We start from the raw sequence: 12,409 nt of genomic DNA on the forward strand, positions 1-12,409 counted from the left end.
AAAGTAAATAAATAAAGCTAAAAGAAAGGATTAGAAATTACTAAAAAGAGGATTAATGAAAGATGAAAACTTGAAGTGTTGCTTGATTGAAGATTAAACTTGATCAAAGTTGAATACAATAAAGGAAACTTGAGTAATAATCCACTTTCTCTCTCTAAGATTAGGGCTAAATGTTGATAAGATAAAAGATAATTACAAACTTAAATAAGGGGCTATTTATATGCATCACAAAGGACAGAAATAAAACACCAAGGAGAGCCCTCTAGCATGCAGTCGCGCCTTCTCTAATCTGGGTATGGAGTTGCTTAACCCAATAACCCGTGCCCGCAGATTCTGAGCCCGCGCCCGCGGTTGAAAGTAGGAGAGGCCTCTCCAGCTGAGGTGAGGACACGGTCTGGGATCAGGGGAAAAAAGGCATCCTCGAAATGCCGCGCCCGCGGCTCCTTGTGCCGCGCCCGCGGGTCAAGGAGGAGAGACCTCTTCCAGGGCGCGGCACGACATCTCCGAGTTCCTGGCTGTTTTTCAGCAAAAAGTGTTGTGCCCGCGGCTCTTGCATGGCCAAAACACCCTCCTTGAACATCTCATTTCCCTTCCACAGCTCAATATGCATCCATAGGTTCATCCAAAAGGGCCAACAACCCACAAAACAACGAAGAAACACTAAGAAAACCAGAGGAAAAGGGGAAAAAGGAAAGGAACACGAGAAGGGATAAGAGAAAACAAAACTAGAGTAAAATGCTTAGAAAAGGCCTAAACAAGTGCAAATGAGGGGATCGGAGAATCCTTAGAGAAAAATGATAAAAGAGTGGCATAAATGCCACTCATCACAACGGTATTATAGGAATTTATTAAATGGAAATATACAAGTTTATAATGTTGCAGTAGTTGGATTAATTCTTGTTGCATTCCCATTGTAGATTTTTTTTTGTATTTTTTTTTTATCATGTGTAATATAATATTACAAATTAATGGCAATATACAAGTTTATATTTATATATGCATGGATTTGTGTATCAATTAAGCTGTAGTTTTCATTTTTTCTACTAGCGCAAATAAATGTTTTGATAATATAATTTCTTTTTTCTTATGATTAAATTGTAGCGCTTAGAACATTAAATAAGCAACAATTAAATTATTAAATAATTGTAAAATATATTAATTTGCGGGGGTTTATGGCATTAATGCAGCAAATCAACCAATTGATTTGCAGCGGTTATTTGCGTAACTGCAGCAAATCAATCGATTAATTTGCTGCTATTTGTAACCGCAGCAAATCAATCGATTGATTTGCTGCCCTGGCATTTGCTGCCCTGGCGTTTGCTACCACTCCAAAAACACAACAAATTAATCATTTTTAACCGCTGCAAATCAATGTTTTTCTACTAGTGCCACCTCCATCTTGTCTACAAAATGAGACAATTGGAGCGCTTGATTGGGATCATTTTTTGGAGAAATCACAAGATTTATCAAACCTCTCCTAGGATGAACAATGGCATCAAGCACAACTCATGGAACATCTTGAAATGGAGGCACACTCAAAGCCTCTAGAAGAAAGTTGGTTCACGAGTCCTACAACTAACCCAAATGAGATGGATCATCTAACTCATTCTGGGCGAGTTTATCAAGCACCACCAAATTCAAAATCAAACTCAAGCAAACATTAGCATTAGAGTTTTAATTAGATCAAATAGCATTTTCGACTGAAATTATATTATTTTATCTTCCAGTACGGGAAATTTATCAGATTTTCGAAAACGCGTTGAAATCCAATTTGGCGTCCAACCCCAGGCCTTGGCGCCTGGAATCAGGATTGGCGCCAGACGCCAGCCATTGGCGCCTGGCGCTAGCCACTGGTCCTGGCGCCAATGAGCCAGGGCTAGCGCCAAGGTGATTTTGTGGTCTTCAGACTCTGTTTTGATAAATTATCTTTTTTGGATGATTTTCTCTATAAATATCGTATCTAAAACTCCGGTTTCATTCATCGACAATCACTTTATCAATTACCAATGATCAATATTCATTAACCAATAATCAATTCTCTTCTTCATTCATCAACTCTTTTCATTAACAAATTGTTCATCAATTCTTTTCATCATCTTCATCTCTTTCATCAATAATTCTTAACATTCATTCATTCTTCCTTTAATCATTTGGTTTTTAATACAAAATTCCGCATTCACAAGATCTAGAAACACCTAGCCATATTCGAAGTTGACTTCGCCCTAGACGTGAAAGGTTTTAATTTCTGAGGGTTTGGTCCCAAATCTCTATTTCAATTATTTAATTTAATTGTTTTGATTATTATTTTCCTTGAATTTACTAACGTGTGTATTTTGTTATTAGAAAGAGGTACGAGGCATCCAAGTAAGTACTTTTAAAGATTTATTGATATTATGATGTCGAAATCATATTTTGATTCCTAGTATCATGTCTAGGGTAACTTTAATATCAAGTATGATTAAAAGTATGATGCTTCCTATATTCTCCCTAATATTTATTATTATTATGATTATGATTGATTATTATTATTATTTATTATGTTGCTTGATATTTATTATTATTTATTGCTTGATCACCTTTTATTGCATGTTTAAAGGGAATTGGTATTTGCAAACACGCTTCATAAGATAATTAATAATCTTGTTAGGTTAATTGTGATTATAATTCAAGTGATCGCCAATAATAGTTTATTTGTGCATTAATATTCAACCAACATAAATAAATAGGTTTAGGGTTAATCCTATTGATTGTATGTTAGTCAGAAAGCGCACATGAATACGAGCAGAATAAAGTAGAGGCCTATTATTAGGGCAGTTCAATCTCTTTTAGGTTGGATTTGTACCATCATCCCCGGACCCTAATTTGGTTCATGACGTTATGGAGTTGAAGATCTCTTGGATCGTTAAGGGATGTAACCTTCATCCTATGAACGGTTTACAAGTTCCTTAAAAACTTGTTGGCGACTCTTTTGCTCTATCTTCTTCCCTTTTGGACGCCACCGTACTTTAGTGTATGATCACAGTGGGGTTCAAGCTAGTGGGATTTAAAGGCTTGAAATTATTCCCTACACTTGCCATTCATTCTTCTTAATTATTCCCCAAGCAATCCCAATTTTCTTAATATTTTTCATGACATACATACCTTCCATATTCAATTATACACAATCCCTTCAAATATCAAAACTTTCCTTAAATCTTTGCTCACTTCTCCAAGTAATCTCTTAAACCCTAACTACCATAATTATTCTTACATTTTCCTACCATAATTCATGCTCATACTAGCCTATAAATACCCCTTCATACCTCTCACATTCTTCACACCAATTCTCTTCTTTTCTTCTCCTCAATTTTACACAAATCATCCCGTTCATCTTTGAAGCCAATTTTTGGGAACTTCTGGTCGGTTTTTGTTGTAGTGACGTTTCACATAAAGTTGTTTTTATCAAAAATTCCTTGAGTTTAGGCTCAAGAATCACCCAATTCGGAGCTATATTAAAGGAGTTATAGCCTCTGAAAGTTCTGCCTATTATTTCCTACGCAAATCCAATTCTTTTCTTCTCCTTTTCTTTTATTCAATTATTATTATTATTTTTATGGGATATTAATATGAAATTATTACGAGTAGTTTTAATTATATAAAATCAGATTTTAATAATGTTCATGTTGAATTAATTTAAGAGGTTCATGTACATATAGTTGGGAGGGTTTAATTTAATTATTTGTGATTATTTGTTAACCTTATATTGATTAAGGTTATATTTATTTGTAGGGTGTTTTTGATCAAGCTACTTGAGAGTTCTTTTGAAGTGTTGTTGGCTAAGTGAAGATCAAGGTACGTTAGGTGGCTAGATACCTTGAAAGTTATCGATTTGAATAACATGTTTGAATGATTTTATGATGAATTGAATTAAATTGAATTGAATTATGGTTTATGAATTAAAAGTATGTTTAAAGGATTGGTTTTAATAATTAAATTTGAATATTGATTTTTATAACATATTTTGATTAATTAATTTATTAGTCATGTTTAAAAAGGATTGATTTTAAAAGCATGTTGAAATTATTAAAAGAAGTTTGAATTATTATTATTAAAGGTTGAATTATTGGATTTAAAAGAGGATTTATTGAATCATGGATTTATTATTATTTATGCTTTATAAGCATGTTGGTAATCCCACTATGCGGATTTGGTTTATTGATAAGGCCTTGGACTTTGCATGACCGGGTATTTCCTCAAGAATAGCCTTGTAACATAAAGGAGACTAGCTTGGGGGGTGTGCACACTTGGGAGAGGAATTGGTTTTAATATGAGGAATTGGTTTTTAAATAATTGGAATTGGTTTTATTGATATTGGAATTATTGAGAATTGGTTTTAAACCATAAGTTTGGAATTATTGGATTATTTATTGGAAATTGGTTTTAAAGCATGTTTGCGAATAAATTGAGTTTAATGATCTTGCACTTATCGTACTTAGCATATTATGCTAACTCGTACTTCTTATTTGTTTTGGTTCGCCCTGTTTACCGTAATGGTAAGCAGTGTTGCTTATTTTCAGGTTGGAGTCAATAAATGATGCATTGGAGTCCCGGGATTGGTTTTCACTAAACTAGGAATTTGGTCTTGTATCTATTTTGAGTACTCATAACATTGGTTACTATTATGGTTATTATTAATAAAGAAGAGTATTTGAGTTTCCGCTGCAAAGTATTGTTATTTTTAGTAAGTTAAGTAGCCTTGCGTAATCACGCGGCGTAATACGCCTAAGTCTATCTCTACGGTATAATTATACGTATTATACTAGTATTTCCGTAGAGGGAGATTTGGGGGTGTTACACATACCATCCGGACCTAGGGCCTTGAAAGGGTGCATCTGTTTGAGACCAACGACCACCTCCTCCTTCGAATAAGTGGCACATAGTCCTTCAATTATTTCATCTGTCACCCTACGGTCAATTCCAGCTTGAGCTTCATCAAAACTAGTAGGCACCGAAGAAGTGAACAAAGTCCGGAAATTATTTGTAGCAACGCCTTGGACTTCGTCCACCTCTGAATGTCGCACCCCATCCTCAGACACAAGCGAAGTGATCCTATTTTTGCTCCGGCGCTGCGAGGCTTTTTGATGGAAGTAACTTGAATTGCGGTCCCCTGTCTCCAACCATAATGCCCAGGATCTCTATCTCCAATAAATCTCCTCGATCTTGGTGCAATAGATGATTAATTTCGCGCGCCACCCTCCTCCTCTCTCTAACTCGGGCCTCACTCCGACCACCCTTGTTTAACACCCTAAGCCGCTTTTTTCTTTTTCGGATCTCCTTAAAGACTTTTTCAACTCCCTATTGCTCCAGAACCGGAGCTCAACCGCACAAGCTTCCAGCTTTTGCTCAAGTAACGCACCCCCTAGCTGCCACGATTGGGAATCACCTCCTCACATCCCTCATGCTAGGGCCAAAGTTGTTCAAAGCGAAAAATTTTCTCCTCCACCCTCCTGTTCTCCCCTTCCTGCTCATCTAACACAATTTTAATTGGAGCATGGTCCGACCATTATCGCTCCAAATTAAACACCTTACCCTGAGAGAAAATATCCATCCAACTCTGATTAGCAAGGGCACAATCAAGCCGACACTGAATATTATCATCTCCCCATTTTCCATTGTCATAAGTGAATGAGTACCCTGTGAAAGGAACATCCCGCAATTGACAAATATCAACCACCTCTCGAAAATTCTCCATTTGCCACATAGCACGATCTCTCCCACATAGTGAATCCGACAGAATCTCATTATAATAACCCGCACAAACCCACGCACTATCATCCTCATTGGCTAACGAAGACAATAAACTCCACGAAAGGTGAAGATTATGGACCTCAGGCCATCCATAAAAATCGGTAAATCTCCAAGGAGTTGAGCCCAACCCTTTCACCACATTCACATCAATATGGTGCAACGACATAGAATGCAACTAAATATCAATCCCCTTAAACCAATATAAAGCCACACCACCAGCTCTACCTCTACTATCCACGGCTAAACCATCATAACCAGCAAGTTTTGAACGAATTTTTTCCATCTCACCACTACTCAGCTTCATCTCCATCAAGAAAACAAGAGATGGGGCTTATAATAATTCAAAGAACATATATACCCAGCAAATCAAAGAACATCGAATCAAAGAACATACATGATAAATCAAAGAACATACAGGATAAATCAATGAACATCGAATCAAATAACATGAGAGATAAAAATAAAGAACATTCATATGATTGTTCAATAATTATAATAACGAACATAAGTACACTTTATAAAGAACATCATCATCAACCTTTGGAAGTAAAATATAAAGAACATCATCTTCAACCTTCGTCATATGGATCTCAAATTCATAAATATCAAAATTGAAAGAAAAAAAAAACTGTGATATTTTTAAAATAAATAATAACGAAATATAATCAATCTAATAAGCAAAATTTTGAAATTATAATCAACCTAATAAACAAATAAAAATACATTACCTTCTCCGTAAATTCTCTGATTAATTCCGATCGTCGTTACTTTCTCTCTCTTAATTTCTCACTCTAGAATATTTTGAAAAAATTGAAGAACGTAAAACTTTAAATTTTGGAGTTTAAAAAAACGCAAGTACTAATTGTAGTACAAAATAACCTAAATGCATAAATTAATTAATGATATGAAAATAATCAAAAGACTGAAATAGCCTTTTCCAAATAAAAAAAAACTTATTCGTCATTTCACGGCTTTCAGTTTTTACATTTTTTATTTTGCAATTTATTTCACTTGCCAATTTTTTTTCATTTTATTCACCATTTCAGTCACTTTCTTTTTTTTTTTTTTTTTTTTTTTGCAATTCTTTTCATTTCACCATTTCCCTCAAAATTCTTCAATCCGAGCCTTAGAGACGAAGAAGTCGTTCACTGCTCATAAACCATCCGGTCTAAGGTTTTTTTGTTTAATTTTTTTTGTTGATTTGTTGTAATTTTCGTTATAAGTACTCCGTCTATGTTTTTTGGGGGGTAATGTTTACCCCCGAAAATCTTATCTGGTGGGTACTAAAGACCCCCAAAAACCTTATCCGGGCCGGGGGTATTGGAGACCCCCGGAAATCATTTTTCTTAAAAAAAAGTGTAGAGAATTAGATTAAAACAAGCACAAAATTGAAATATAATGTTTTTTTAAAAAAAATAACTTATTCTACATTTAGGTGAAATTGTCCTGGATTTAGGACCACTAAAAAAATGTAACTGATTTAGATAAATCCCATAAATTAAGGAATAGAATGATTTTTTTAAAAAAATAAAAATAAAATAAAAGGATCAATTTTACTCATGGTGCACCTGATATACTATGCAATTTTCACTAAAAGGGGCCCAAACTCGCACTTTCAGTATTCATGATCATCACTTGACAGCTTACCTATTTCTCTTATCAGACCGTTATACACTAATTTTATTTATTTATTTATTTATTTTTATTTTTTTTAGTGATAAAAGGCTGCTTTAACTTAGCCCCATCTTTTTATATAACAGTCTAGAAACATGCCAGTCACTAACTTTTCGTTTATAAAAAACCTCTTAAAACTGTTTGTATCGACTAGTTCTTGTACATTTCTGATTTATTTTCGTTATTTTTATTAAAAGTTGAAATTATTAATTCTGTTAGTTGAATATGTGGAAGTGATGGAGTTATAATACGTTGGACTAATAAAATGACATAATATTGTCCTAAGCCCTTTTTCTTCTATTTGATGATCAAGTCAAACCTTTTTTTTTTTTTTGGGCACTCTTTATTTTTATTTTTTTTTCTTGATTAACAATAACAACCTACCCTCCTTGTTTCGTTTGCATTTTTGTTTAAATTACTAGCTGAAATTCAAATTTAGATGACTATTGTATTTGTTATATATGGAACAATAAAATAGATTAATAAATCAATCGAACATATAAATATATTGGGTGTTTTCTATTTGACCTTTGTTTTGTGTAAATAATTCAAGAAATGAGTGTATATTAATTAATTTTTCTAGTGTTTAGAGAGCCACAAAGACGGATGATAAAAGTAGATGATCTTAGAATCGAAAAGAAAACTCTAACCATTTAAGCTATCATTCACTCTCTTAATTAAATACAAATATGACACATGCATGTATCTAAGTGCATACCTTGTGTTGATGCGATGATGATTCATCTAAAAACCATTACTTATAGAAGATCGATGAGTTTAATATACTTCCTAGTTGCTATATAGTTTTAATTATATAAAATTTGTAGCTAGTCATATAGATCTCTAAAAGTCAAATTTGGAAATTTGTATTGAGGGGAACTAGTAGATTAAACTTATATATTTGCGAGCCACCAAGTGATTAAATAAGCAGGATTAACTTTATGGCTCATTAGTCTTATGGAGATATCTGATGTCTCACGATTGTTATTATCTTCTAATTTATTTATTTTCTTTACATATTGTATATATCTCTACTATAATGTCAAATTCTTATCATTACTTATTAACATCATTACATTGGAATGAATATATATAACTATAGCTACTCGGTTGGGTCATGGACCAACTTAACCAACTCAAAGCACGCAAGCTTGACATAAAGCATATATGGAGTACGATATAGACCGAACTACCGAAACCATCTTTACAAACCTAAAAAAGAACATTGCCAATTCAAATCAAACATTTGTACTATATGTCAGCTTATGAATAATACTCTGTATTAATTTCAGTAGTTAAGGCAGGCTAGCACATGAATCTATTAATAACGAAAATGTGAGAGAGTTTTTATTTTATCATTTTATGTACCCTTTTTACTCCATCTTTTTGTATAATTTTTATTTTAATTTTTTAATAAAAATTCTTGATGTAACTGAATTCTATTTAATGCAGTGGGCTGGTCAGACTGCAAGGTTTGCTTTCCTTTCATTTTCCTCCATTGATATCCTTCCTTTTTAGCATAATTTGAAATCAAAGAATCAAAATTTTTATTAACTGAAATAAATATAAAAATAAAACCCAAATCATGAAACCTTCCTATTACAAAACCCCCAATTGAAAAATTCCTTAACCCTTGTTTGTCCTCTTCTTTATCCTCACTCAATCCCAAAACCCTGATTCTCTTCCTCCTCATTTTTTCATCCTCCAATTTCTCTCTCCTTAATTTCACAAAAGATCATTCGAAAACCAGAAATTTTTTTACCTTTTTCTGGGATTTTGATCAATTTTTCTGGGTATTTGATTAATTTTTCTGGGTTGTTTTTGATTGATCATAAGAAAATGAGAAACATAGCAACTTGTTATAGTGAACATGCTGTAAGAGTCTCAGATTCATATTGTTCAGGACCGTTGAACAAGTCTTACATCTCACCAAAATCATCACCTTCAATCCAAAATGTTGTCACCTGTACATACAAAACCCTGATTTCTAACCAAAAACGCTTGTTCGTCACAATTTCATGGTGTAGTAAGATGATTTGTCAGGGTTTTTTCATCAAAATCAGTGAAAAAATGTCAAGGGAGAATCATTACCAACAAGGGTTTCATCAATTACCCAAAATAAAGGGTACAAAATTCATAGAAGATTTTAGAGACGATCAAAAGAAGTTAAGCATTTCAGTCCATTGGGATCTCTCAGCAGCAGATTTCGAGGCCGGGCCGGAGCCAATCAAAGGGTTCTACATCGTCCTCTTGGTTAATTCCCAGTATGCTCTGGTCCTCGGAGACATGGATCATGACCCTATTGTAAGAGGTTTGATAGATAAATGGAATGTTCCGAAGCTCGCATTGGTCTCCCAATGCGAGCATTACAACGGGCAATGGAACAGTCAAATATCCTCCAAGGCAAAATTCAATGACAACGGAGATGAACATGAGATAATTATCAAATGTTGTCCGGAAGAAGACGGGCCGTGGAGCCCGGTGTTATCGGTGTATATAGATAAGAAAAGGGTAGTTAAGATTAAGAGATTACAATGGAACTTTAGAGGAAATCAGGTGATATTTGTGGATGGGTTGTTGGTTGATGTAATGTGGGATGTGTATGGGTGGTATTTTGATCAAACAGTTGGTGGGCATAATAGTAATAATGTTTCTAATAGTAAAAAAGGTGGTTGTGGTTTTATCATGTTTAGAACAAGAAGTGGGTTGGATAGTAGGCTTTGGTTAGAAGAAGAAGAGAAGAAATTAGCTGATAATAAGATTGGTAAACCTGAATTTTCTTTGTTAATTTGTGCAACTAATAAGAACCCTGGTTAATCCTCTGTTTTTTTAGGGTACTTTTCTGATGTAAATTCTTTTACAGTTTAGAATATAATGAAAAAAATATACTAATTTGTGTGGATTATACTGTATAATTTTGTTTTTTCAAGGAAGATTTTGTGGGGATGTTGATTGGAAATTGTGCTATAGCAGTTTTTGTTTATGTATTTTGTGCCGTTGACTTTTGTTCTTTGTGTTGCTTTCTATTGCTTCTTACGCTTTTCATGTATGAATGGCATTGACATAGGCCATAGGGGACACATTTTTACGTATGAGATTAGTAGTTTAAATTATATGGAGGAAGGATATACAGAGTAATAATTATATAAAATACGGAGTATTATTTTTAAAGGGTAGAGTAAGTACAGTTTGAAATTGCATTTTACAACACATTTGGTATAGGATTATAAATTATGGTAATGAATTCGTAGGTTAAATATTAAATACTAAAAAAAAATTGTATGCCATGTGATGTCATCTTTATACCATCATTTTCTTCGTTACCAGTTGCAAGATGGTATTGAGTGTGTAATGGAAACTCGTGAAGAATTCACTTGTTTGGTGATAGAGTTCCATTATCATAGGTCCATGGTAGTGAACATTTAATTTACTAGTGTACTCACAAATTCATTACCATTCCCATGATTTATGGTTGTTAGCTAAACGGATCGTTAAGGTAGTACATAGTATGATACAATTTCATCTTAACTTGTTCATAATGTTAAAAGAGTAAAGAGTAACGCATTTTATAATTTGAGATTGGTGGTTTTGTTCAAGATATATCTATGATTAACTTTTTCCGTTGATCCTTCATTATTTTTCAAAATTCACTCTGTATACATTTGTGTCATGCCAAAAGTTCTCTATTGAATAAATTATTACTCTCTCCATCCCTAAATTACATTCCTGATTTCTATTTTGGGTATTCCAAATTACATTCCTCCTTTCTATTTATAGTAAGTTTTTTTTTTTCCAAATATCCCAAATCAACTCTCTTTTGCTGTTGGGTATATTTAATGTGTTTTCACTCTTACTATCCTAATCTCACTCATATTTTCTGTCTCCATCGTTTTTCTCAAGTTTGTACTTCCCATAACTAACCTAATGAATATGATTGGCTCTTAATTTTCAATTAGAAGCATGTTATTGGTCCTTTTTTTTTTTTTTTTTTTTGCAAAGGATTGATGACATGACATCATTAATCATTAATATAATCTATCTTTGTTTTACTCAAAGACATCATTTAATATTTTGTATTTCCCATTGAAATATTTCATTATTGTTATTTGTCTTATTCTTTCCTCCTTAATTCTCGTGTAATTTTACAAACAGGAATGTAATTAGGGATGGAGGGAGTACTAAAAAGATAAATAAAATTTCAAAGTAAAAGGTAAGAAAGTTGACAAAGTTTATCAAATTGATACTTCCTCCGTTTCTTTTTAATTGACATGTTTCTTTAGTCACGTTTGCCAATGCACTTATTCAATCATTAATATCTTTAATTTTCGATAAACAAAAATTATGAAAAGTTGATATTTTGAAAGTATATAACGTGACGAATCTAACAAGATCCCACATGACTATATTTTTCATTACGTATAAAGCACAAAACAGGGTTAAAGGGAGGTGTATGAATAATATTAAAGTCAAAACGTGTCAACTAAATAAAAACGGAGGTAGTATTAATCAGTGATCACTTTTATTAAACTTCTTTAAGTTAAAAAACATTGTTGTGTAGTACCCCCATGAATTAAAAGTGGATGTATATGTGGTTGGAAGAAGAATTTTTTAAGGGGGTTGTAAAGAATTTGGTTTAGAAATCTTTTAAGAGGGTTTGAACGTTTGAGCAATGTTAAAGACCTTTTTTCTTTTGGTGCAATCAAAGTATAAAGTAAAAAGATCATTATTCGTTATTGATACATAAAGTCAATCTATATTTTATTTTTATTTTTTATTTTTTTTTTTGGAAACCAATATAAAGTCAATCTAATCCGTAAAAAAGTTTAAAACATGGCAATGAATTGATGACACATTGACACATCATCGTTCAAGTTAATGAATCAAAAATGGTTCAGCTAATACTACATACATTCCAACGTCAAGAAGTTTTTTTTTTTTTTTTTTTGAC

General features: G+C 33.0%; 1 protein-coding gene across 1 annotated transcript; it reads left to right on the plus strand.

Annotated features, from left to right (window-relative positions):
• The first annotated feature begins 9,300 nt into the window (after positions 1–9,300).
• LOC110709395 lies at positions 9,301–10,278 on the plus strand. The gene has a single exon (XM_021887608.1). It carries the CDS (start codon positions 9,301–9,303, stop codon positions 10,276–10,278), a length of 978 nt encoding a protein of 325 aa, XP_021743300.1.
• Positions 10,279–12,409: the final 2,131 nt, after the last annotated feature.

Source organism: Chenopodium quinoa, unplaced genomic scaffold (genome assembly GCF_001683475.1).
Source record: "Chenopodium quinoa cultivar QQ74 unplaced genomic scaffold, ASM168347v1, whole genome shotgun sequence".
Classification (NCBI taxonomy): Eukaryota; Viridiplantae; Streptophyta; class Magnoliopsida; order Caryophyllales; family Amaranthaceae; genus Chenopodium; species Chenopodium quinoa.